Raw genomic sequence first — 26,111 nt, 5'->3', positions numbered from 1 at the left:
CAAGGAGAGAATCATATATAGGATTTTTACAACCAACTAGATATGAAAGAAGAGTCCAACGATGACCAAAAGATTTTTGACTCTGGTTAACTGGGAGAATGATATTGTCCCTAATTGTAATAGAGATGTGAAGAGAAACAGAATGGAAAAATGAGACCAGTTTTGGATGTACTCAGTTTGAAATACTGACAAAACATTAAAAGTACAATATTAGAAGTGTAGTTTACAGATGGAAGACTAGAATTCAATTAATAATAAATTCTAACTTTTATATAGCAGCAAATATGTGCCAGTCCATGAGCTAAGCATTTTACATGTGCTTTGATCCTCATGATCACCTTGGGAGTTAAGTGCTATTATTACCCTCATTAAACAGAAGAAATTGAGGCAAACAAAAGTTAAGTGACTTGCCCAGGGTCACCCAGTTTTAATAAAGCATTTGGGGCCAAATATGAACTAAGATCTTCCTGAATCCAGACGTGGAACTTTATCCACTGAGTTACTTAGCTGTCTTGACACATATATAGATTTGGGAGTCATCCATATAACTAACAGAAAGACAGATAGATATAGACACACACACACACACACACACACACACACACACACACACAGAGAGGGGCGGGGAAGAGAGAGTATGTTCAGAAATAAGGAGAAAGATGAACCAGCAAAGGAAAGGAGCACTACTCAAACAGGAGAAAAATCAGGAGCAAACAGGATTCAAGAAGGATTCTTCAAGCCTAATACTCCACGAAGCCTTCCCAATTACTAATACTGTTTTGGCATTTCCCAGTACTATAGCTATTTCTGTATATGTTGATTTGTTCATTCCTCTCACCACTAAGGAAAACAGAACTTCCTTTGAACAGAATGTATTGTTTTTCTTTGAATTCTGAATGCCTTTACACATAAGTACTTCAACAAATGTATGTTGAATTGATGATACTCCTTTAATAAAAATTTTCAATGACTCCCTGTTGCCTAACAAATAAAGTCAAATCATTCAGGTTTAGCATTCAAGGTCTTCCATAATCTTGCACTACTGTAACTTTCCAACCTAATCTCACAAATAATATTTTCTACATGCACTTTTGTCCCAAAGAGTTTACTTGCTGCCTCTCTGTACTTATTCCATGGCATACTGCCTTTGTATCTTATGTCATGCTTTTCCCTATGGCTGGAATGTACTTTCTTGAATTGAAATCCCATCAAAATTTTACCTATTCTTTAAGCCCAGGGTAATATATCATCGCAATGAAGCCCCCCAATCTGAAACATTTTCTTTGCCCCAGACTTTCCATAGCAGGCATACATCATAGGATTAAAGATTCGGCAATGAAAGGGATATTGAAGATGATTTAGCTCCATATTAATGATGATCTAGCTCCACCCTTTTACTATATGATAGCAAAAAGTGAGGTCCAGAGATACCAAGTGACTTGTCCCAAATCACAGACACCAAGTGAATAGATTAGATTTAAACCCAGTAGTTTAAAAGATACTATGCTTCATCTAAATTAATCTTAGTTAAGTATCTGTGACATCCTCTCCCCTTACAGATATATTTAATTTTTGTATTTTCTAGCAAACCCTCAACAAATTAGTAAACTCCTAATAAATGTTTGATGATGGTGAACTTCCCAATCACAAATCAGAGTGAAATAGGATTTGAATCTAAACACCTTCTCATGTGAAATTCCATATTCAAAAAAGTAATCAGTTCAGTAATAATATTTAATAAATTCTCCTTTTAAAAATATCTTTTAAATGAATTTCGATAGTTAACAGAGTGGCTCTTGCAGTTAGGGAAGTTATTAAGTTCAAGTTTTTTCCACAATAACTCCTTAGCAAACATTAACCAAAATAAATACCCACAGAATAATTAAACTTCCTCTTGCAAATACAAGGATTGCATTACAGCAAATAAAGCACCAACCTCTCAAGATGAATATGAAAACACATAGCATTGTTGAAGGAAATAATCTAAAGTAAAATGAGTAGAATCAAGAAAATGTTTCATGTAGTAACAGTAATCTCATTCGAAGAACAATTGAATGATTGAGTTATTTTGAGTATTATAAATATTCAAATCAACTACAAAAGACCTATGAAGAAAGATGTTATCTACCTCCAAAGAAGTAACTGATATATGGAAGTATGCGTAGTATGGTTTTACATATACATGTCTATGTGCACGTGCATACATAAATATATATAAATATATACATACATAAATATATATGTATGTATATAAAATACACACATGCATACTCATCTGTTTCTAATGGATACTTTTCTAGTATGGAGGAAGAAAAAATTCAAAGCAGAGAAAAAAATTTAGACAGAAGTACAGAAAAGCAGAGTAGCTTTGAAAATGATGTGTAGTTATTTATTACAAAGTTTTTTTTTAAAGAAACAGTGTGAAATGGAGATTCATAGCTTCATACTGAATCTTTTTTATGTCAAACTGTATACATGAAATTCTTCTCTGTCATTTTATATTCAGTTTAAAATGAATTTTAAAAAGGAAAATGAACAGCTGCATTGGTTAAGCATAAGAGGTCAAAAAGAATATTTTAGAAATTATGTAGTATAAATGTATTCATTTCTTCAGTAGAAGTTAAATTTTTAAAGGAAATTCTATTTTTTGCTATGGTAGCTATTATGAATCTCAACTGAATTTATCTATAATGTATAAATAGGTGAAAGTTTTTATCATTTTTACATTAGATAATTCCTTTGGACTCAGTATGGAAAGCAGGAGTGAATAGAAATATGTTAGGGAGAGGGATTTCATAGTTCAGGAAACAAACCTAGAATAGAGCTAATGACTTACTGTCATACAATTCAATTTAAATGTCATATAACTAAATATTAAACAATGTAAGTTTTTTGAACAAACCAAATTTAGTTATCACATTAGACAAATTTTCAGAATTTAAATATATCCATACTGCATTGAACTAAGAAGATATTCATCGATCCCCTTACATTCTCAAAAGAAGTTTACAATAACAAAGTCATAATAAAACTGAGAAGATTATTTTAATACATATATGTTATTTACAGTCATATATACAAGAATGCTACTTTTAGGAGCAAATTTTCAAATATTTCATAACTATTTCCTCCCTAAACTACCCTAATTTACAATGATATAATGAAATTTGTGTCATCTAGTCCTTTGAATGTTGATGATCCTGCCCAATTACATCTTCTTTCAGATTGGCCACTCTTTAGGTTACTTTTAAATACTTCTGAAGATGTATCTATTTTGAAAATTACAATTAAATAAACTTCCCAACTTGAAACATGTTCTAAATATGTCATGCGATTCTTAAGCATGAATTCCTATGTTACAATCTATATTCATAACATATTTGTAAGTTATATATGAATATAAACAAATATGTGCACATATATAATAATATGGATATTAAGGATCTATAATTTCACCAGTATTAGGAGCTCTCACTACACTGCAGCTAAGTGGTTCTTAACCTGGGACATATGAATTTTTAAAAAAAGATTTTGATAATAGTATTTCTTTTTTTTTTTGGCAAAACAATGGGGTTAAGTCTTGCCCAAGGTCACACGGCTAGGTAATTATCAAGTATCAATAGGCCAGATTTGAACCCAGTCCTCCTGACTCCAGGGCCAGTACTCTATCCACTGTGTTGGCATTTCAATATAATTGCTTACCTTCGAAGTTCTATGTATTTTAAAATGTTATTCTGAGAAAACATCTGTAGGATTCAACAAATCACCAAAGATATTCATGTCAAAAAAAGGTTAAGAAATCCTTTTTTGCAAATATAGTTAAACTGAAACCTTGGCTATGACTTAGTAGATAAATACTAAGGAGTTGCCTATAGTATAAAAAGTAAGTATTTTGTTCAGTCACACAATTAAAGTCAATGGCTGTATTTGAGTTGTTTCCTTATTTTTATCCCTTTTATTACATCATCGTTTTTCCAACATAAAACAAATGAGAATAATAAAGTAGATCCATGTTATAATCTGTATATGTATTATTTTACCTCTACATTTAATAAATGGTTAAAAGAAAAAGCTATAATTCACATACCTAAGGGGAAAATCATACAACTAGTTCTAAGGTTACTACTCTATGGCTAAATTGGAATATTTATCGAGATTATCTGTAGTTAGAAGAAAGAATTCCACATTTCTGTCTAAATAATTAGCTCATTGCTCTTGGGAGTCTAGAGAGATACAGCAGGGACAGATAATTGTTTTCTGGGACCTACACTAAATGAACATCAGCAGGTAGATTCTATGGTGATTTATTTCACAGTCCCATTGAGAATATGGTAAAGGAATAGGTGGCTAATCCCATCAGATAACTCTCTTTATAACAAACAAAAGGGAAAACGAAGATGAGTTTTGTCCACAGTTTCCTGGTATAAAAATATTTTCTCCTTTTATGACTATCAGAAAAATACTTGTAACAACATTTTAAAATAAATAAGTTCAATATGATTAGTTTTCTATTTAAAGTATCTGGAGTGAAAGTCAAAAGGTCATAAATAGCTAATGCAAATATTTATATACCTTTTTCACTTTAGAACAATTATAATTTTTTAAAAAAATTTTCTAGTTATTCAACAAACATATCCAAATATAAAAATGTTATTTTAGATTGAGAAAAAAGGAATTATAAATAAAACTCTAAGATTAATATGATTTCAACAAGAAAATAGCAAATATTATGAGGAAAAATGATAAAACATCATTCCTATTTAAATGTTGTCATACTCCAAATGAAGAAAATGATGAAAAAATACTGGTTTAATAGCAACATTTGCACCAAAAATTATTTCTGCCTCCTAAATTACAAACTACTTAAAAGCTCAAAATACTGTATCTTCTATTTCCTTTTTAATTGTGTAATGTGAGATACTACATCTATCTAATGGAGCACAATCCGAGAAGTTTTATAAAGGACAACAATAACATGAGCAGATATTAAGAAATCTCAAGAAAACTAAAACCAAACTTAAAGAGCTATCATTAAAAATGAAAACATTTGAAATCTCAGAAGAATTCAAACTACCTGAATATACTAAAGAAGATAAATAGGCAAATTTTAGGAATATACTGGCCAACCGGCACCATAATAATAATATTTGAAGAGTCACTTTCAGCCTCAAATACCCATGAATTTTATCACCACATACTTCTCTCAAGGAGCATATGTTCATCTCTCCCCTAAAAAAATTAGTATATAAATTCCACCTTATAAGTAGGGTTTGGTATTAGCACTACAAAGGAGATGACAAAGTTGAGTCCCCAAAGCAGGAAAACAGGGAATGTAGCAATTATTCCAGGAGTACAGTGTGCAATAGGAAGTTAGTGCATTTAATCAGAAACTATTGCTGATATATATGTGAGACTGGCCTCATAATTCTGTGAATAGATGCATAGCACTACAATAAGTGTTCCCAAGTTGAACCTTTGCCAGAGGCCCAGCATAGTCAATACTACTTTGGGGTAATCTGTGATGCCCCTCACATGCCTTCAGGTTCAGCAGAAGCTATATATACCTTCTGTTAGAATCCTCCTCTAACACTACTCCTGCAGTTAGGGTGTGCCCAGGAGGGAATAGGAGTGTGACAACTAGAATCTGGCAAACATACCTCTAAAGCTAAAACTATACTCTGTTAATTTTCAGAAAATAAATTTTGAAAAAAAAGTTTGAAAAGGAGCAATTTTAAAAGAATTTGATCACAAAAGAAACTCAAAATAATTCCAAAAATAGATACAATAATTTAATATTTGTGCATGTTTCTTTTCAAGAAAATATGCCACTCTGGTAATTTAATGTAGAACAAAAACTTCAGAATATCATTCTACATCTATTATAACCATAATATTTATGTATACACACACACACACACACACACACACACACACACATATATGGGAGAACAAGAAAAGTAAGAAACAAAGAGGAAAGAGGAAGGAAGGAAGGGAAGAAAGGAGGGAGAGAGGGAAAAATATAGAGTAAGATAGAATCTTAAGAAGCCTATGGGGGGGGGGGGCAGCTAGGTGGTGCAGTGAATAGAGCACCAGCTCTGCAAATCCGGCCTCAGTCATTTAATAACTAGCTGTGTGACCTTGGGCAAGTCACTTAACCCCACTGCCTTGCAAAAATTTTTTTTTAAAAAAGCCTATAGGGTAATGTAACACATATCTGGGATCTTAAAAGTTAAGTACTTTGTTCTATTGTCTAAAACTGCATAGACTTGAAATAATTTTCTATCAAGAGTGTGAAACCACTAGTTGTTGCTGGGGGAAAACTAAGTGCAGTAAAATTCATTCATATATGTTTGGAATGAACATTGATATATCCTCCTCTCCTCAGCAAAAGGAGCAAACTGGTCTTTTCTAGCTTTAGTTTTATATACATATACATATATATTTATATACATGTAATAATAAAAAAAGAAAAAGGGAATAGACTTGTAATTTCCTTGGTTTAAGGAACTCCTGCTCTAAAAGCACATTAACACATTTTCTACCATATTCTGTTAAGATTGTTGCTTAGAGCAGTGGCATCAATATAAAATAGAAAATGAGGACAATAAACCATAAATAAGGACTTATTTCTAACTGAAATAATGTTTTATTGCATATTTATTTTGTTAAATATTTTCTAATTGCCTTCTAATCTTATTCTGCAATCAGAAGAGTTATAGATTGCTTGTGGCTCCCATTTGCATATTTGATATCTCTGGCTTAGAGCACTATGAAGTTAAGTGACTTGTCAAGGTTCATACTTAGAAGTATGTATCAGAGGCAGAATCTGAGACCAGATTATTCTGGTTTTAAGTTGGAACCAATATGCCATTATGTCTTCTGTATGACAAAAGTATAAACTAAAAATAAACTTTTCCATAGTTATATATACATACATATATATATATATATATATATATATATATATATATATATATATACACCACAAATATGGGAAAGAAGATGAGGAAGAAATAACATATGACATATGACAAATAGATGGTGCTTTCAAGTTTTCAAAGCATTTTATGTACATTATATCATTTAAAAGTTAAACTTTACAATAGCTCTGTGGGTTAGGAAAATTATTCACAATTTATAGATCAGGAAACAAGTTCAGAAGGATGAGTGATTGCCTATGGCCACAGTTATTAAGTGCCAAAAACAGTTTATTAACACAAGTTTAATACTCAAATAAAAAAAAAAGAATTGTCCCTAGAGAAACTTAAGATATTAAAAGATATTAACAACTAAATTATGCCTGTTTAAGTTATATATGTAATCATCTTCATTAACTTTAAATTAGTATATTCAACATCTAGAAATTTCAAGAACCCAAGGAAAAAATACATAGAGAGGTACTAGAAACAACTTTTAAATTATGTGAAAATTGACCAGGTATTATTTTTCAGATAGGATGAAAACAGCCTTCTTGTAACTAAACAAGATCTTTATTGGTATTATTCACAGTTTAGTGACAAATCATGAAAGATAAACAAGATAGTAAAATCAAAGGATCAAATGATTTAGAATAGGAAGAGGAAATTTTCTCATTAAACCTCTTCATATTGTTGAAGAGGGGAAGTGATATTCAGAGGTACTAAGTATCTATTCAAAGGCAAAAAAGACAAGAGGTAGAACTAGAATTGGAACATAAGTCTAGAACCTTTGACTCTAAATACAGGTTTCTCTCCACAGGACTACACTACCTTGGGCATATTTACAAAGTAATAATTATCTTAACAAAACTTTATTTAGGAAAAGAAATAATTCCTGTGTTTTTTTAATTATTTTGCTCTTTAGTAATTTAATCAAAGTTAATGTATTTTCCTGCACTCAAAACATAAGAAATAAATCTAGATGTTTAGCTTTCAGGTAAAAACAAACCTCCCCTTTGATGAAAGTTAAAATTTTAACAATATTTTGAAATATGACATTAGATAACCTGTTTACCAGTTTGTTTAGTGTAAACTAATAGTTTCACCTAGCTCCAGAAAACATCCAAATTTACCAACTTAATAAATTATCCCATCTGTCTGTAAACACCCCCAAGAAGGGTATCATTTAGAGTACTGAATTGGGGTTATAAACCTTCAGTTTAAATCCTACTAGCTCTGACACTTACCACATGGGTAACCTTGGGCAAGTAATTCAACTATTCAAAGACTCAACTTTATCATCAGTTAAATGAGTGACCTGAATGATCTCTAAGGTCCCTTGTAGATCTAAGACTGTATGAATATTTCCTCTTGAGTTCAAGAATCATTGTTTCTGATACCACTGTGGTATGGAAAATGAAAAGACTGGAATAGATAAAAATAAAAGACACTATGACCCACATAAAGAATTCCCCTGTATGTCATTCAAAGTCTAAATATAGAAATCTCTGAGATTACCTATGGCTTCTTCCACAAAGGAACTAGTCTGGGGATTTCATTTCCTCTTTTTAAAAATAGAAGAAAAGAGAAGTTGTGGTTTAAATATCTTATCTGTACCACAGATGAGCTCATCTATATTGATTCTCCAAAAATTAAAAATCAATATATTTTCATTAAAAAACTCCAAACAAAATTTTTTAATTCAGTGTACAAAACAAATATATAATTAATAAATAAAATAAATATGTAATTATCTACCAAACTAAGATTAAAAAATTCTAATACACAATCGCTGCATCCTTTAAAAATTCATGCAGTGCCCAGTTTTAAGCATAATATTTACCCAATGGGTACACTGTAGATTATTATTGCCTAACTAACCTTGTAAAAAGACATTGCTCTGTTAAGTGCTGGGGCAAAAGTTAAAATAGAAATGAACTTTCCTTCATGGCTAAAGCATCCAAAGTCCATTTTAGTACTTTTCTCTTTTTATTGCAGATTACTTTAACAGATACTATAAATTATGAAACAAATGAAACTTTCAGAATCTTATGAAAAATAAAATGTCTAAGATTTAAAATATTATTATGAGTATTATTTCTGGGGGAATATGTAGTTTGTCTCAAAAAGTTTATAATTATTGACCTATATTTAAAATTGTCTCAAAAAAAGAAAAGACCCAACTTTACCCAATGACCAGAAAGAACTATTTTCAGTTTTTCTCTGAAGATGGATTCTACAACTTCTATTTCTGGCAGAACAAATCAAAGCAATGCAAAACAAAACAAAACAAAACAAAACAAAACAAAACAAAACAAAACAAAACAAAACCTGACAAGATAGTCTGACAGACCTAGTGTTTGTTAAGATAGTACATTAATTTTCACATTCTGTACAATTCTATCAAGTGTGTCTTTTTTTTATTCCTAAATAATGGGGAAGAAGCAAAAGTGAATAAACTACAGAAATAAAATAATTTTGAAGGTTCATAAACATGTAGAGTCCATTTTAGTTTGGTTAAAATTAGTTTTCTCAATAGTATCCTGGCTAATGTACTTTACAGAACTCAAAAGTAAGCCTTTTTTTAGCTGTCATGTTCACATGATAACTATCCTCTTTTATATTCTAAAGACTAAAGTCCAAAGTATTTTTTTGCAACTTCTAGAAATTGTAATGAAAATGAACCAACTCCAAAGATTAATCCCTCCCATGTAGCAAACCTTGAAACATATGTATAGACCAGAAAAACCAAACTGAAGCAGCATTATTTTAAAATAAGTAACACTCTAAAATGATTTACTTGTTGACTGATAATAACATCTGTAAAATTTTCATAAATGTGTCAAGAGTTAAGTATTTTAGAATCATTTTGTGGCAAATGTAGGTAACATGAACAACATATGTGCAGTTAGTTCATAAACATATGTATGACTCATTCCAAATCATTCATAAAATAGAAAAAGATCAACCAAATCATATAGACTAATCTTCCTGATTTTAAGATTAAATATCCAAACAGGTAAAAGCTAATAAATAACTATGTAAAGGGGGGGGTGAAGACTCTAAACTTGTTGTGATTATATACATATATATTAATAAATTCTAGAATTTCAATAAAAGATTTTGATTTGAGAATGCAGTATTATTTTTAGCCTCTGAAATTTAACAAAATTTGCCAACTTTACAATGAATTGTTAAGTCACACTAAGTACAGACCTTAAAATAACTAAAATGTTGAATCATTTAAAATCACCCAAAAGCAATATACATGAATACTGTTAAATGCAATATCCTTTCAAAGTTCATTACAGTGTATACAGTCTCATGTGTGGTTTTTTGGAAGGAGGGAAAGTTATAATTTGTTTTTTGTTTGTTCAACTCTTTATAAGCACTACTAGAAGTTTCAAGTTCATGTCTTAAGGATGATAGAATATAAAATTTAAATTACTCTGAAGTTGCCATGTAGTTACACAGTTTCATTCTGAGGTTTCATTACTAACTTATAAACCTATTTTCTCACTTTTATGAGTCAAATAATCAAGTTACATCAAAAAGGGAAAGACAAATCTACCATTTTAAACCTAAAAGGGCTTTTTCTATTTTAAAGAATTTAGCAAATGTAATGATAGTTTTGGAAGCACCATAAACAGGCAACTAGATACACTGTGATTTTTTGATACGCATCATAACTTCAAATATGAAGTTAGATGTATTTAGGAAAGTATTAGATGATAAATTTGATCACCTGATTTAATGTTGCTAAAAATATGCACTGCATTTACAAAATCCTGGGTCTTAAATACATAAATGATTAAAATATTAACACTTATATGAACAAATACTAACAACTCACACATGTATAGCATTTTTAGATCTACATTCCCTTTCCTTATAGTAACTCTAGAAGGTAGACAATGAAGTATTATTATTCTTATTTTACATGTGAAGAAATTGAGTTTTATTTGCATATCCATCAAGTGAGATGTCAGAATCATTACACAGACTCAGACCTCCTGATTCCAAATGCAGAACCTCTTACATTACACAACGCTGTCGCCTTACAAAAGACATTTATGAACAAATTAAAGGATGACTTAAAGTTGGAAAGACTTTGAAGATCACCTAATCCAACCAATCCCTTCATTTTACAGATGAAAAAAGCTGAGGACTTTGGATACCTTAAAACTATTTTTAAACAAAACAGCATACAACACGTGGAGTAAGTTCTAACATGAAACTATCACAGATGTGACCTATCAATAAAGGACGTTAAAGTGGTTATCAAGGATACAAAAAATAATTGTGATTTATGTCATGAAAGTAATATCTGACAAACAGAATACCTACATTGAATTTCTTCTATTTCATCAGTAGAAACATTATGATTTCTGTTTATATAAAAGTTCAATGTAGTCATACTTCAGCTATGGAGTGATTCCAGAAGCTGCCAAAACTAACTCAGTTCACCATATACTATTCACATGCTCACCTCACAAAGTCACACAACCACTGCTAATATGTCTGCTTTTTGTTTTTTTAAGCCAGCATTTTTGCATGCATTAATAAAACTATTTTGTTAATTTCTAATATTTAAAGAATCATTAAAACACTAATATAATCATAAATTTTAAACTATGACCAATTAAATATCTTACTTTATTATTCTTACACAGCTTAAAATTCTATGCTTGAAAGTAATTATTTTTAAAGGAGAGATGAATTATGCCTCAGTTTAAAGAAAAAACAGGTAGTTTAATGAGTCAGCAAATTACTTCTTATGCTAACAATGTCACTGATTTTCCTGTATGACTTGGGGAAAGTCATTTAACCTTCAACTGTAAAACCTCTTTTTCGTTTGTAAAATGGTGAGTAACCCTGTTTGTGATAACAGAATTATACATATGAAAATATTTTATATTCATGGGAGAAAGGTATTGTATATATTACATTACTATAATCCACTCTTTTATTTGTTTTGGTAACATGAATAACAAAATCAGATAATACTCTACATATTTTCCTTCATTGCACATGTTATGCTCAATTTATTTCCATTATAGCCAGAGAAAACTAGATAAATTCATATTTATAAAGAATATCTCATTTTAATTATTACAAGTTTTTTGAATATTCTTAGTACTAATTTTAAAAAGAAAATGCTGTCTCTCAAGTAAAAGCCTTAACTTTCCTTACAAACAAAAGTTAAGATGTATTATGCTAGACTTCTGAGAAAATTATGAATTCAATACTTCTTCCAAGGACAGACTACAGTAAATTCATATTTTGAAGAAAAAAAGCTTTTTAACTACAAAGACCTTCAAAACTTTTTGATATAACCATACTACACTAATAAAGTAGTAAATAGCTTCTCAAATATGTTCCAAACAACAAGATCTAAAAAATGGAGATCCTAAACATTATTGCAAGTCAAAGTATAATCACAATTAAATGAGATCCACTAATCATCAAGGGGATGAGGAAGAAGCAACATAAACAAAAGCTTTTGAAAAATGACAATTATTTAAAATTACATTAGCATTTTAATGTTTTTCTCAACACTTCATTAAAATATTTTCAGAAAATTAAGATATTTTATAAAAGACACTACATGCAAACAGTAAAGATTTTTCCCCAGTGTTTTGAAAAATGAAGATTTTATGTAAAGAATTGTTTTCTGATCCAAGTGAAATATTCTAGTCCTTTACTAAACAAATAATAGCAAGGAGAACAAGTAAAGGGCAAGTCACATAATGTAATCATGGTACTATGGAATCTAAAGATTCCACAAACAGATTCGCTGACAGTAAGAATTGATTTTCAGGTTTAATACTCTGCAACTTAACTATCAAAAGATTCAACTGAAAATATTCAACCAAATAACTTCAGCTACAAATGAAAAATTTTTAACAAGCCCTCTCATACCTTAAAAATAGAAAGGCTTTATATAAAAATGATATTGAAACAGTTTCCTTATTAACATTTAAAAACTATATTTTTTATAAATTGAAATCTATAAGACAGCTTGAGGAATCAATGTGCCACAGAAGAAGTAAATTATTGTCAGTTATGTTGTGAAAGAAATTGCAATCAAAACTTTTGTTCAAGTTTATTACATAGAATTTTGAGGTGACTAAGGTTATGATGAGGCCAAATGTTTTTTAGAGTTAATTATCGTCCAACTAAATTATATTTAACTTGAAAATATTTTTTACAAAACCATTTGTAGTTTTGCTTTTGTTTCAGGAAGAAAGGAAGAGAGGGAGGGAGGGAGGAAGGAAAGAAGGAAGGGAAGGAAGGAAGGAAGGAAGGAAAGAAGGAAGGAAGGGAGGGAGGGAGGGAGAGAGGAAGGAAGGAAAGAAGGAATGGAAGAAGAAGAAGAAGAACAAGATGCAGGGGGAAAAGATGACTAATTCTTTTAATGGTAGGCTGGTAAATTTAATTCTATCTTGCTACTCAATCTCATAAACATTTTTGAACATCCTGTAAAAGTACAAAATATATAACTGTTACTAAATATACTATAGGACTAAGAAATAAAGGCACTTACTCAGCATTAAATCCATTGACGTGCAAGATCCTCATCTGTTTTACAATTGTGCTTTTACCAGATTCACCAGCACCTAGAAAATGAAAGTAAATCAGTTTATGAAGGAAGCTCGAAAAGGCACTCAGGACACATAGGGCTGTTTTTTTCCATACACATGATTAAAAAATAATAATGGATATGTAAAAAGTAATCATCCCTGAAACACCAGTTGCAATGTAAATTAAAACAAGTGCATAGTTGAAGTAATTATTAGCTTTGGGTCCTCTTCAAGTATCTCCCCATCAATTTGTCATAGGGTGGGGGGGAACCTCAAGGAAATTTCATTGGCATAAGAAAATAATAGGATGATTCTGTCATTTAGGGAAAACTCAAAGTTAATTACTGAAACTACTTCTTAAGTATATCATTAAATAAAAATTTATAAGTGTGTAAGAAATATATTAATTTATGAAATAACTCACATGCATATGTAGGAAAAAACTATATAATAGTCAAAACACCCAGGAGTTGCTCCTCCAAAAACAAAGTCCAATACCTGCAGTTCTCTTCACACACACACACACACACACACACACACACACACAGACACATGTCAAATGTCACATTTTAACTATTAGTACCTTGAAGCAGTCTTTCACTTTGCTTTTTTCCGTATCTCTGGGCTACAATAGGAACCTTCTTCTAACACCTCAACATCTACCCAATTACCCATGCTTCCACCAGGGTCCCATTAAATTAAACAACTACTGCTTCAGGTTTAGGTCTTTCTGGACAAGAAAACAATTCAGTTTCAGTTAAAAATGAAAGATTTACTTTCTTATTTCCCTCATTCATAGTCTTCCTGCCCAAAGTTCCCTCCTAGTACCTAGTACCAATATATATTCTGCACTTTGATCATAAGAAAGTAAAGTACTTCTGGAAATCATTGCATTTCAAGGATTCTAGACCCTACAGATACCTACTTCCATTTTGAACATCTTTTTCAACTTATAAAAGGCAAATTGTTGAAGAAATATTCTCTACTAACCTAGATGATGGGTTTTTTGTTATTTTTTGCTTTTTGTAAATATATACATGTCAATCAAAGAGTTTCTGCCCTGACAGATCTTTGCACTCCCACACAAACCTGTTCAACTTTTAACTACTCTGACCCCAAGGCCTCTTTCTCTTCTTTCCTTTCTACCAACCCACTAATCAATATTTGTAAGAGTTAAAAACAGTCTCTATGAATAAGTTTTTCAAGCAGACCATGTACCTTAGGGACTTCTGCCAACATATCAAAATATTTTTAAAAATTGATGAAGCAGCACTAGAAAGGAAAAAATACTAGGAATGTTTATGGTCATAAGTTTTAGGAACATTAACATAAATATATCATCTAGATTAAAAAATAAAATGGAGAATGCTATTTATAAAATTTCTAAGTTGTTATGCTAGGACTAAGTGAAGTACTTAGAATAAAGGGCATTTTAGTTTTCTATTTTTTTAGCTATTTGGTAAAACCACATAAAAAATCTATAATTTTAACTAGAATGAATGAAATTTTGAATCATATGCCATGTCAAATCACAATATAGTCATGGAATACACCACCTTCAAAATATTCACCTAAGGGACAACTTACTGCCCATAATGATACAAGATGTTTTTAAGTTTCTAACAAATTAAGGGGGGGTTGGGAGCTTGGGCTTCTCGGAATCATGATTCCATATACAAAGTATCTCTACACTTTAACAAATTACTATTGTTCAGTGGCAGATTCTAGTGTTGTTAAGGTTTATTCTTTTAATAAATGGTGCTAATGTGTATATTAGCTTGAGCTAAAGTCCCAACATTACAGAATGTATTATTGAAAATATGAAATACTGATTTTTTTAAAATTGCACATAAATAATAGTAAAACCTCTTCACCTAAGCTAAGAATTTTTGGTTTTCACAAACAGCTGCACTTAAATAGCAAAACAGGTAGGCCATGAAAATAAGTAAAAAGTTTTTTAAAATGTTATTTCATCAATCTGATTTTTTTCTTTTGAAATGTCAATTACCTGGGGAAGTAGGGAGCAAAAAGGCATTTCAGTTCTCGGTTGAATAAATGTATTTATGAAAAGTTATGCTATTAAATAAGAAACTTCCATCCTAATGCATTCTAGTATAATCCCCCTAATCATGTCTATACTTTATTTTTAGACCTCTTCTCTTCACAAAAGAAATTAAAAAAGTAACAATGATGATATTCTCCTAATAGTTAACAAGAACTAATCACTTTCACCCAAGGGAAATAATCACCAAGATAAACCAGACATTTGAAATATGCTATTTCTTTCTTCTGACTTATAAAGGACCCCAAAAACCTACCGCTTTTAAAGACTTGATTTGCTGGGAGGAAGAGGAGGGGGGCTTCACCTGCTGCTACAACAAATGCTGGCATTTGGTTTTAAATTACTGCACATTTTGAGGCGGGAAAACAGGTTGTAAGTAAAATTGTAATTTTGTCCTATTAGTCTAGAAATAACGATATAACTATGTGTGTACATGCATATATTTTAGTTATATTTACACACGCGTACATATACACACACAACACACATACATACAAGTGCATATCCCCTTCAGGACACATAAGGCACACTACAATAAAATGCACTAAGTTGTTATAAACACCCTTTTTCAGCCCAGAGCAGCCGGCTCACCCCTCAACCAGGAAAAACCAACACCTTTATTACCCCAATCCCTCTCTAGGCCCTTATGTCAGTCTTTCCACCTTTACTCCCTCCCCCCTTCCACTCCCATTCACAAAGTCATTTCCCTTGTCAAATCCTCTTTTTCCTAGTCCCCCTCATTTCCACGGCGCCCCGAAGTGACACCCCCTTCCCTAGCCAATCATCTCTCTCCGATGGCGGGTTCCCCCTCACACCCTCACGCCTTGACACCCCATTTCCTGTTCCCCAAGCCCCGTCGCACTCTCACACATCTCTCCTCTCTTCTTCCCCCCCAACAAAAAAAAAATTGCGGTTTTTAAGAATCATACCTCAAGCTCGCCCTCCCCAGTCGCACCCAGGCCGCTAAAACAATCCAGAAGGTGGGGGCCCTGGAGGGGTGTCCCTTTCCTTCACTCCCTCCGCCTTCCTCTCGTCTTCCCCCCTTCCCCAATTTCGCTTTCCTAGGCCCCTCCTTCAGCCTCAGCCCCTCCCCAAGGTCTTTGCCTCCCCTACCCCCAATAGAATATCGTCCAACTCCCCCCCCCAGGAAATAACAGCCCCCCCCCCCCCCCAGCAGCCCAGGGCCCCGGCCCTTCCCTCGGCGCGAGGGGAGGGGAGACAGAAGCGTCTGCGCCCCGCGCTGGCCCCGCCGGGCCGGGCCGGGCCGGCCGGACGAGGTGCCCCTGCCTCCGCCCTCCTTACCCAGCAGCAGGAGGCGGTGGGTGGCCCGGTAGACCTGCTTGTCCTTCTGCAGCTGCTTCTCGATCTTCTTGTTGGCCTCTCGCTGCGCCTTCTCCTCGTTCCGCTGATCTTCCGTCTTGCTGTTCCCCAGGCACCCCATGGCGGCGGCGGCGGCGGCGGCGGCCCCCCCACCCCACCCCACCCCCACCCCGCGGCCTCGGTCCGTCAGACCCGCCCGGCCCGGTCGCCCCCACCCCAAAGAAAGTGAAAAAAAAATGTCACCGGGGTGGGGGGGGATTAGAAGGAAGGGGAGGGGAGGACGAGGAAACTGGGGGGGCGGGGAGGCAAAAATAAAAATTACCTCACAAAATCAGCCTCCCCTGCCCAAAAATATCAGTGTGAGAGTGTGTGTGTGTGTGAGTGTGAGCGCGCGCCGCTGCGTGTGGGTGAGGGCGCGCGTGTGGATCGTCTCCCGGGCGCGGGGGAGCGGGGGCCGCCGCCTCCCCGCCCCCCGTCTCTGTGGAAGCCCTGTCGAGCCGAGGGGGCCGATGGCGCCGCGGCGGCGGCTGCTCCGCTGCCGCCGGGGCCGCCGCTGCCCGCGCCGCCGCCGCCTCCGCTGCCCGGCTCCGCCGCGGGCCCCGCCGCCGCCCAGAGCGCCCTCGCTGAGCCCTGCTTCCCTCCGCGCCGCGGCAGGGCGAGGGCGAGGGCCAGCGCGATCCCCGGGGCCGCCCGAGGGGGAGTCGCTCTCCCTCCCGTGGCCGCGGCGGCGGCGGCGGCGGCGGCGGCGGCGGCGGCGGCAGAAGCGGAAAAAAGGTGCCCCCCCCCCGGAAAAAAATCCACCGCCCGGGGAGGGTGTCTGCCTGCCCGCTCTCGACGACCCCTCTTCTGGGCAGGACGCGGCCGAAGCCCACCCCCCCCACGCTCGCCCCGGTCCGCGGAGCTTCCCCCCACCCTCCGCGGCTCTTCGCGGGGGTCCGGGTGGGGTTGGGTGGGCGGAAAAAAATGTTTTTAAATCAATCTCCTTTTGCCCCTAGAGTCATCCACACATCCAACTCTGGGCCGCCGCTTCCTCTTCGGTGGCAATTTCTCTTCCTTTCCTTTTTGCTCGGGGCGGGGAGAGGAACAGATTCCCAACCCCCCGGAAAAAATGTCTATGTCTATGTCTACACACATGCATGTATGTGTGTGTGTATGTGTGCACACATGGAAGTGACACCGGGCTTCCAGAAGCAAAATGCAGCTCTCCCCCAGATAACTTCAGCAAATCCACCCGGCTATGGAGCAAACACGGCCACCGGGGGTGGGGTGCGGGTGGGGGGGTGACACAGGCCGGATTGTAGCTGTCCCGTCCTCTCAGTCCCGCACCCCCATCCTGGGCGCGGTGGGGTCCTTCCTCCTCCTCCTCCTCCTCCTCCTCCTCCGTGTTTATGTACGTGTGTGTGTGTGTGTGTGAATTTTTTCCCTTCCCTGTCTCTGGTTTCTTCTTCCTCCTTCTAATGGAGGTTTTTCCAATTCAAGGCCTCTCTCTGTCCGATTCCCCCGCCCCTTCTTTTTTTTTTCCACATCACATTTTTAGGCTCTGGATTCTTCCTAGGGCTTCTGGACACACTCCACATTGAGCCACATTCAGTCCCAGGGAGGGTCTTCCAAAGCAGACCTCTTCCCCTCGCCCCGCCCAACACCCCCCCCCCCCCCAAGCTCCAGCCCCTAGCCCTAAAGCCGACTTCCCCAAGATTGTTTTGATTTTAGGTCAATTTTTGTAACTATTATTTCACTTTCCTCATGCTTGGCTCAATTACCTTCCCGATATATTGTCTGTATATGGTTATGTGTATAGATAGATTATATACATATAATCTATGTATACACATATATTAATGCACTGAGTGGGAGAGACACAGAGAAATGGGTGGGGCAAGAGCACACACTGAACCATGGGAACTGAGTATTCACATGATAGCCAAACGTCAGGACTGCTAGGCGCCCTCTTCAAACCAACCCTGGGGCAGACCTAGGGAGACGCATACTTACACACACGCGCACGTTCACACACACGAGCAGATGGCGCAAAGGAAGAAAGGCACGGTCCTAGGGGCCTGAGCCAAAGCTGGGACATTCCACCTGCCAGGTTTTTTTTAACACTATTGGAGATTCTCAAGTGTCTCAGTCCTAACTAACCATGGTCGCTGACCTGTCAGCCTCTTCTGAGGGAATGGAGCGTTGCAGCCCCTTAGGACGGAAAGGGAAGGGAGAAAAATAGAACCGAAGAGGAAGCTTGCAAAGGAAGTGAGGTTCACCCAGGACTCATATACAGAATATTTTTTTTGCTGGGTTTTTGTAAATCACTTTACAGCCTAGGTAATTTAGCGGGAAGAAGTTGTTGAGAACTAAGAAGTCGGTATTAGTGGGACTCTTCGGTAACGGTATGGACTTCAATTTAAGCCTAAGGCAAGTCGCTCAACCTACTCCAAGCCCTTCCCCCCCCCCCCCCCCACATAATGATAAAGTGATTCTAATTACACTCACTGAGAGGCTGTGAACCTTAATTAATTACTTTACTTGTAAAATGTTTCAGATTTCTGTTGAAAGGTGCTACATGAGTACAATGTATTCCTAAAAGAATGTTGGTAGTAAATTAGGTGGCAAATGTAAAAATTATTGCAAATTCAAAAGTCCTGAGACAATTGACAGATTTCAGTTTGAGTGTTATCCTATTTTAAAAAATCCATATTCCTGTCACACCATAAAAAACTCTCATTAAAAAGAAACAGTTTACACAACTTTAAACAGCAGCTTTCTAAAATTGTCTACAAATTATACCAGGTTGAAATAATTCATATTCATATTAAATCTAACTTTAGATGTACCTTCCAACCTATGAGGGAGTATTGTTTGATCTCTACCAAGCAGTTAACACAGAGTAGACATTATGGTAAGCACATTAATATTTTGCTAACCATGAAAATATTAAGTAATTTTCCATTAATCTGCTTCAATTCACAATTCACTCAATTTTATTTTAAATACTTCAATACTTCAAAAGGTCTGAGGAATCAGCTTTGTATCCTGTCTTTACCCTAGAAGGCAATTTTCCATAAGTTGCTACAACACCAACCTCAAACTTCTAGTTGATTCAGATTGAATTCAGCTGGATTGGCTACAGAGTATAGTCATTTGCTAGGTAGTTCTGGAAATCTTTACAACTTGATGGAGCCTTCACTCCACTGACAGCCTTGAAAATACAAGGTTTCCATCCCAAACACAGGCATTAAAAGGAGAATTTTATAGTTATTTATTCAAAAAAGTTCCCCAAAATGAATTCATACTATTGTACTCAATCCTGCAATAGCAAATTAAATTCCCTGGTTTCTTTCAAGTCTCAGCTAAAGTTTACCTTTTGCAAGAAACCTCTTCTAGGGCTCCTTAACCATAGTGTCTTTCTACTGAGATTACTTCCAATTTATCTGTCTATATCATATTTATACATAGTTATTTGCATATTGTCTCTCCATTAGACTGTGAGTTCCTTGAAAACTGTTTTTTTTTAACCTTTCTTTGAATCCCCTGCCACTGGGCACATAGTATATACATCAACACTATCAGCAGCAGTGCAGCTAACATTTACATAATTCTTTAAGGTTTACAAAGTATTTCACAAATATTTATCTCATTCGAAACTCTCCACAAATTGGAGAGATAAGGGCTTTTATTATTTTCATTTACAGATAAGGAAACTGAGGCCTAAGGTTTAAGGTCTAAGGTCACTACTAGTAAGTGCTTGAACAGAAAGCAAATTCAGGTCTTCCTGACTTCAAGTCTGTCACTTTCTGCACTATGCCACCAAGCCTATTTGCTTAAATGCTAATTGAGTAGCACATCATGCTAGTTGACTGACAAAAGTTTCATAGCATTAATACATCTTTTATTTCTTTTTTTAGGTTTCTGCAAGGCAAATGGGGTTAAGTGGCTTGCCCAAGGCCACACAGCTAGGTAATTATTAAGTGCCTGAAGCTGGATTTGAACTCAGGGACAGCTAGGTCAATGCTCTATCCACTGTGCCACCTAGCCACCCCTTTCATTTCTTATATGAGAAACTTCAACGTAGAAGCAGTTCAGAATCACCAATAATAACTCATTTGTGTAATACTTTAGGCATTGCCAAGTGATTGCTCACAAAAGCTCTATTGACTCAAGTACCATTATCTCCATTTTACAGATGAGAAAACAGATTCTGAGATGGTAATGACTTACCCATAATCACTAGCAAATATCTGAGACACAATTCAAGCTCATTTATCCTAACTCTGTTTATCACTCTATCCTTTAGGCCATGCTGAATCTTACCAAGAAAATTAGTGATTAAAACTTGAAAATAAAAACTAGGATCTGGAGTAAGAAGGGAATAAGCATTTATATAGTTTTATTATAATCCAAGTGCTGTGCTAAGCAGTTTTTACAAATGTTATCCCATTTGACCCTCATAAGCTTTCAGGTAAATGCTATTATTTTATTTATTATAATTAAGTGAAACTAGTAAGTGTCTGAAGCTGAATTCAAATGCTGGTTTTCCAGACTCCAAGTCCCTAGTGCTCTATCTACTGAATCACCAGTTGCCAATAAGATAACTTTATCCTTTTGTTGAGCAAATTCAGATCAACAAATATTAATTGATCATCATGAGGCAAAAATCATCAATCCACAGCTACATCAACTAATATAGCTGAAGATAATGAAACTCTTTCTTTTGCTTTACATAAAATGTAATCATTTCTTTATTATCTTTACTTTCTTCCCCTGGCAGAGAAAAACTTCATAATTTCTGAAGAAATCCTGAAGAGGTACAGGATTGAACTTTCTGTTTAAAGATGGTTGGCTATAAAATAATTATAAAAGGATGGAAAAAGCAAATATCTCCTACTTAAGCATATCTCATTCACAAGCATGAAAACCCAGACACATACACCAGGGCTGTAACCATAGCCCTCCCCCCAAAGTGGATCTGGTGTCTCAAAATTCTCATTAGATAGTAAAATGATCTATAGTTAATCAATCAACCAACAAGCATTTATTTAAATGTCTGCTAAGTTCCATACAAACTGTTCCAACCCTTAAGAGGTCTGCATTCTTTTGGAAAAAAATGTGTGCCCACAAGAACAAAATATGTACAAAGTACTTTGAAAAATGCAAAGTGAAGTAAACTGTAGAACATTATATACATCAAAGGCTAACAATTTTAAAAGGCTTAAGAACTCTGATCAATGAAACAACTGACCAAAATCTAGAGGAGCTGTGTTGAAACATAAAATCTACTTACTAAAAGAGACGGAATATATCTAAGTTGCAAAATGAGACAAAACATTCTGGTTAACATGGAATTTGCTTTGCCTGACTATGAATATTAGTTACAAGGGTTTTCTTTTTTTTCGATTGGAAGATGAGTAGGAAGGAAAGAAAATAATTATTTCCTAATTGAACAAAATAAAACAAAGCAATACAGAGAAGCACTGACAGCTGTAATGACCAAGAAATTCTTCATGTAGATTAGAAGATGGCATGAACTTTTTTAAAGGAAACTAGGTATTTTTTAATGGGTAAATGTGAAAAGTGAATGCATTCTAGGCATGGGAGACAGTCTGCACAAAGAAATGGTGGTAGGAAAGAGCATGTTCTCTACAGGAGAGTTTGGGTAGATAGAAGAATGTTGGTACTCACAAAAGAAATAGGCAAAGATAATCAGTCCTGTTTTGGAAATCTTGAATTTGAGATGATTAGAGGACTTCCTGGGGGAAATCTTCAAAAGTTAGTTGACAATGTGAGATTGGAGCTTATAAGAAAGACCAAATTTATAGAATTAGGAAGCATTCTGTTATAAATGATAATGGAAGCTGTTCAGACTGTTACGATAAAGATACTAGAGAGAAAAGAGGAGTCAGGACAGAGTCTTGGGGTACACCCAATGTTAGAGATGAGATCTAGATGATTATTTTAAAAAGAAGATAGAAAAAGACCAAGAATTAGGAGAGAGTAATATATTAGTCAAACCCAGAAAGGAGAGAATGGTCAATAATGTCAAATGTTGAAAGGAACAAAACATGAAAATTGAGAAAAGACCATTGAATTTGACTGTTAAGAGATCACTGGTAAAATTACATGTAGTAGTTTCAAATGAGTATTGGGATCAGAATACAAGGGACTAAAAAGTGGGTGAGAGTTGAAGAAGTGAAGTCATCCAATGAAGATAAGACTTTTTTTCCCTACTAGGAGTTTGGCTGAGGAATAGAAGATAGGAACTGGAAGATAGATTTGAAATTGCAGCAGGATCAAGTGAAAATGTTTTCATGAAGACCTGAGAAAATTTGTAGGCAGCAGGAGAAATTAAAAATACTCTCACACACCTGAAAAATACATATTACATCTCCTGCTTTTGATTTTTCTAGACTATCTCCAGTTACTTCCACTGATCCTTCAATGGTGTGATCTGAAGGTGACTCCAAGTTATCTCCTCCAATTTGTTGTTCCTTGAATAAGTCACCCTACTTCCCACTGTTCTCATCCTATTGCCTAATTGTAGATATCTTAGCCCTCTTGCTCTTCTCTCTATGGATTCTTTAGTGAATTCACTTGTCTGCTCTCATGGTGTCAAATGTTATGCTTATGCAGCTGACTTCCACTTACATCTATAGAATTGATTCTTGTTGTTATCTGTCCTTTGTTTTTGAAGAAGACCATGACATCAGGGAGATAATGTACACATGAACTGGATTTGAATGAGGGGGTGATATGCTAAGTCACCAGTGTTATTTTCTCTTCAAGAGCCATCTGGGTCCAGTGGCCAAATATGAATCAGGATAACTGGAGATGACCCTGAATGTGAGGCAAATCAGGGTTAAATGACTTACCCAAAGTCACATGACTAGTAAGTACCAAGTGTCTAAGGTTGGATATGAACTCAGGTTCTCCTGCTTGCAAGGTCACCTAGCTGCCCTTACTGATTTCTCACTTATGGATGACTAACTGGTTACTACTCCATTAAAACATTCTCATTAATTTAAAAAGCAAAAATTTTAAATTGCTTCTTCTCTCCTCTTCCCCATCCATGTCTCCCCTTAATAACTACTTCATTCTGTCAATAATACCACCAATTCACCTTTTGCTTACCACCCAAATTAGAAATGTTAAAATTAAATTTCCTTTCTTTCAATTTAATCTACCAATTACGTATTATCTATCTGACACTGCCCTAATCTGGGAATACAAAGCAAAAATAAAGTTCCTTAAGAAGTTTTGACCCTTCTGGAGAGCTATTTGGAACTATGCCCAAAGGGCAACAAAAATGCGCATACCCTTTGACCCAGCAATACCACTACTGGGTATATACCCTGAAGAGATGAGGAAAAAGAGTAAAAACATTACTTGTACAAAAATATTTATAGCAGCCCTGTTTGTGGTGGCAAAGAATTGGAAATCCAGTAAATGTCCTTCAATTGGGGAATGGCTTAGCAAATTGTGGTATATGTATGTCATGGAAGGCTATTGTTCTATTAGAAACCAGGAGGGATGGGATTTCAGGGAAACCTGGAGGGATTTGCATGAACTGATGCTGAGTGAGATGAGCAGAACCAGAAAAACACTGTACACCCTAACAGCAACATGGGAGTGATGTTCAACCTTGAAGGACTTGCTCGTTCCATCAGTACAACAATTGGGAACAATTTTTGGCTGTCTGCAAAGGAGAGTGCCATCTATATCCAGATAAGGAGCTGTGGAGTTTGAACAAAGTACAAGGACTATTCCCTTTAATTTGGAAAAAAAAAACCAGATATCTTATTGTCTGATCTTGTTACCTCTGAGAAGGATATGATTTCTCTCTCATCACACCCAATTTGGATCAAGGTACAACATGGAAACAAAGTAAAGACTGACGGAGTGCTATCTTTGGGGTGGGGTGGGGGGAGGGAAGCAAGATGGGGGAAAATTGTAAAACTCAAATAATATATTTAATAAAAAATAAGAGTGAAAAAAAGGAAAAAAGAAGTTTTGTATTATATTTAGAAAAACATCAAGCACATACATATTAACTATAAATTTTTATAAAATATATGTAATGCAATTTGAGAGGAAGGTCTAATAGCTAGGGGGAGTAGTCATGGAATTAGTTGGTCAATAAACATTTATTAATGTAAAGATAAAGCCAGGCACTGTGCTAAGTATTGGGGATATAGATAGGAAAAAGAGAATCCCTGCCCTTCAGGAGCTTACAATCTAATGAGAGAAGACAACACACAAAAGAAAGCTGAAAAAGGAGTGGAGGAAAGTACCCAGTGCATCAGCATGATGAAATCAAAGATATCTAAAATGAGTAGAGAAGCCACAAGGGAAATAAGGAAATATCTGCAAAGATGAGAGTCCTTTCCCCTTTCTCCCTAACTTGAAGAGTTTATAGCTCCATCCTCCAGAGGGACAGAGGTTACTGACAAGGTATGACTAAAAAGACCGATTGTATCTTGCAAAATGATATTTACCATCTAAATAAATTTACTGGGGGAATGATGGAGAAGTCAAAGTCTAAAATTAATATTTCCAGGGAAATCAAAAAAGTTCAAACTGAGTGCTGCTGTCAGGTGAGAAATAAGGAAATGATGAGGAATCAGGAAACACTGTATATAATAGAAGGAAAGCTTCCAGGATATCTAGGAATTTCAAGATGTGGGTATGGAGAAGTTCATTCCTGGCATGGGAGAAAGCCTGTGCAAGGGAGAGAGTTAGAAGATGGAATGTTATGTATGAGGAACAGTAGCGAGGCTAGTTTGACTAGAATATAAAAGTATACAAAGGGGAATGATATACAAATATTGTAACCCTTCAAAGGTAGGATAAAATTAGGTGGTGAAAGTCTTAAAATAGCAAAGAGGAGCTTGTATCTACAGTTGCTCCTAGAAGTAATGGGGGACTTCGGAGTGTATTGAACACAGATTAACATGGCTGGTTCTGTTCTTTAAGAATGTTACTTTGGTTAGTATGGAAGAAACTTGGAATAGACCAACATCTCACACCCTATACCAAGATAAGATCAAATAACAAGCAATATTATAAACAAACTAGAAGATCAAGGAGTAGTTTACCTGTCAGATCTATGGAAAGGGAAGAAATTTATGACCAAGGAGGAGATGGAGAACATCATTAAAAACAAACTAGATAATTTTGATTACATTAAATTAAAAAGCTTTTGCACAGACAAAACCACTATAACCAAGATCAAAAGAAATG

General features: G+C 35.5%; 1 protein-coding gene across 1 annotated transcript in view; it reads right to left on the bottom strand.

The window, feature by feature from the left end:
* Positions 1 to 26,111, bottom strand: part of LOC141490707 (guanine nucleotide-binding protein G(s) subunit alpha-like) — a 258,393-nt gene that overhangs the window by 115,187 nt on the left and 117,095 nt on the right. Inside the window, exon 2 of the mRNA XM_074190929.1 lies at positions 13,465 to 13,537. Within this exon, the coding sequence (XP_074047030.1) occupies positions 13,465 to 13,537 (73 nt within the window). The remainder of the gene's footprint in view (positions 1 to 13,464; positions 13,538 to 26,111) is intronic.

The sequence above is a fragment of the Macrotis lagotis genome, chromosome 1 (assembly GCF_037893015.1).
Source record: "Macrotis lagotis isolate mMagLag1 chromosome 1, bilby.v1.9.chrom.fasta, whole genome shotgun sequence".
In the NCBI taxonomy this organism is placed as follows: domain Eukaryota; kingdom Metazoa; phylum Chordata; class Mammalia; order Peramelemorphia; family Peramelidae; genus Macrotis; species Macrotis lagotis.
The sequence above is the reverse complement of the archived record's forward strand: the minus strand, read 5'-3'. Positions and strand labels throughout refer to the sequence as shown.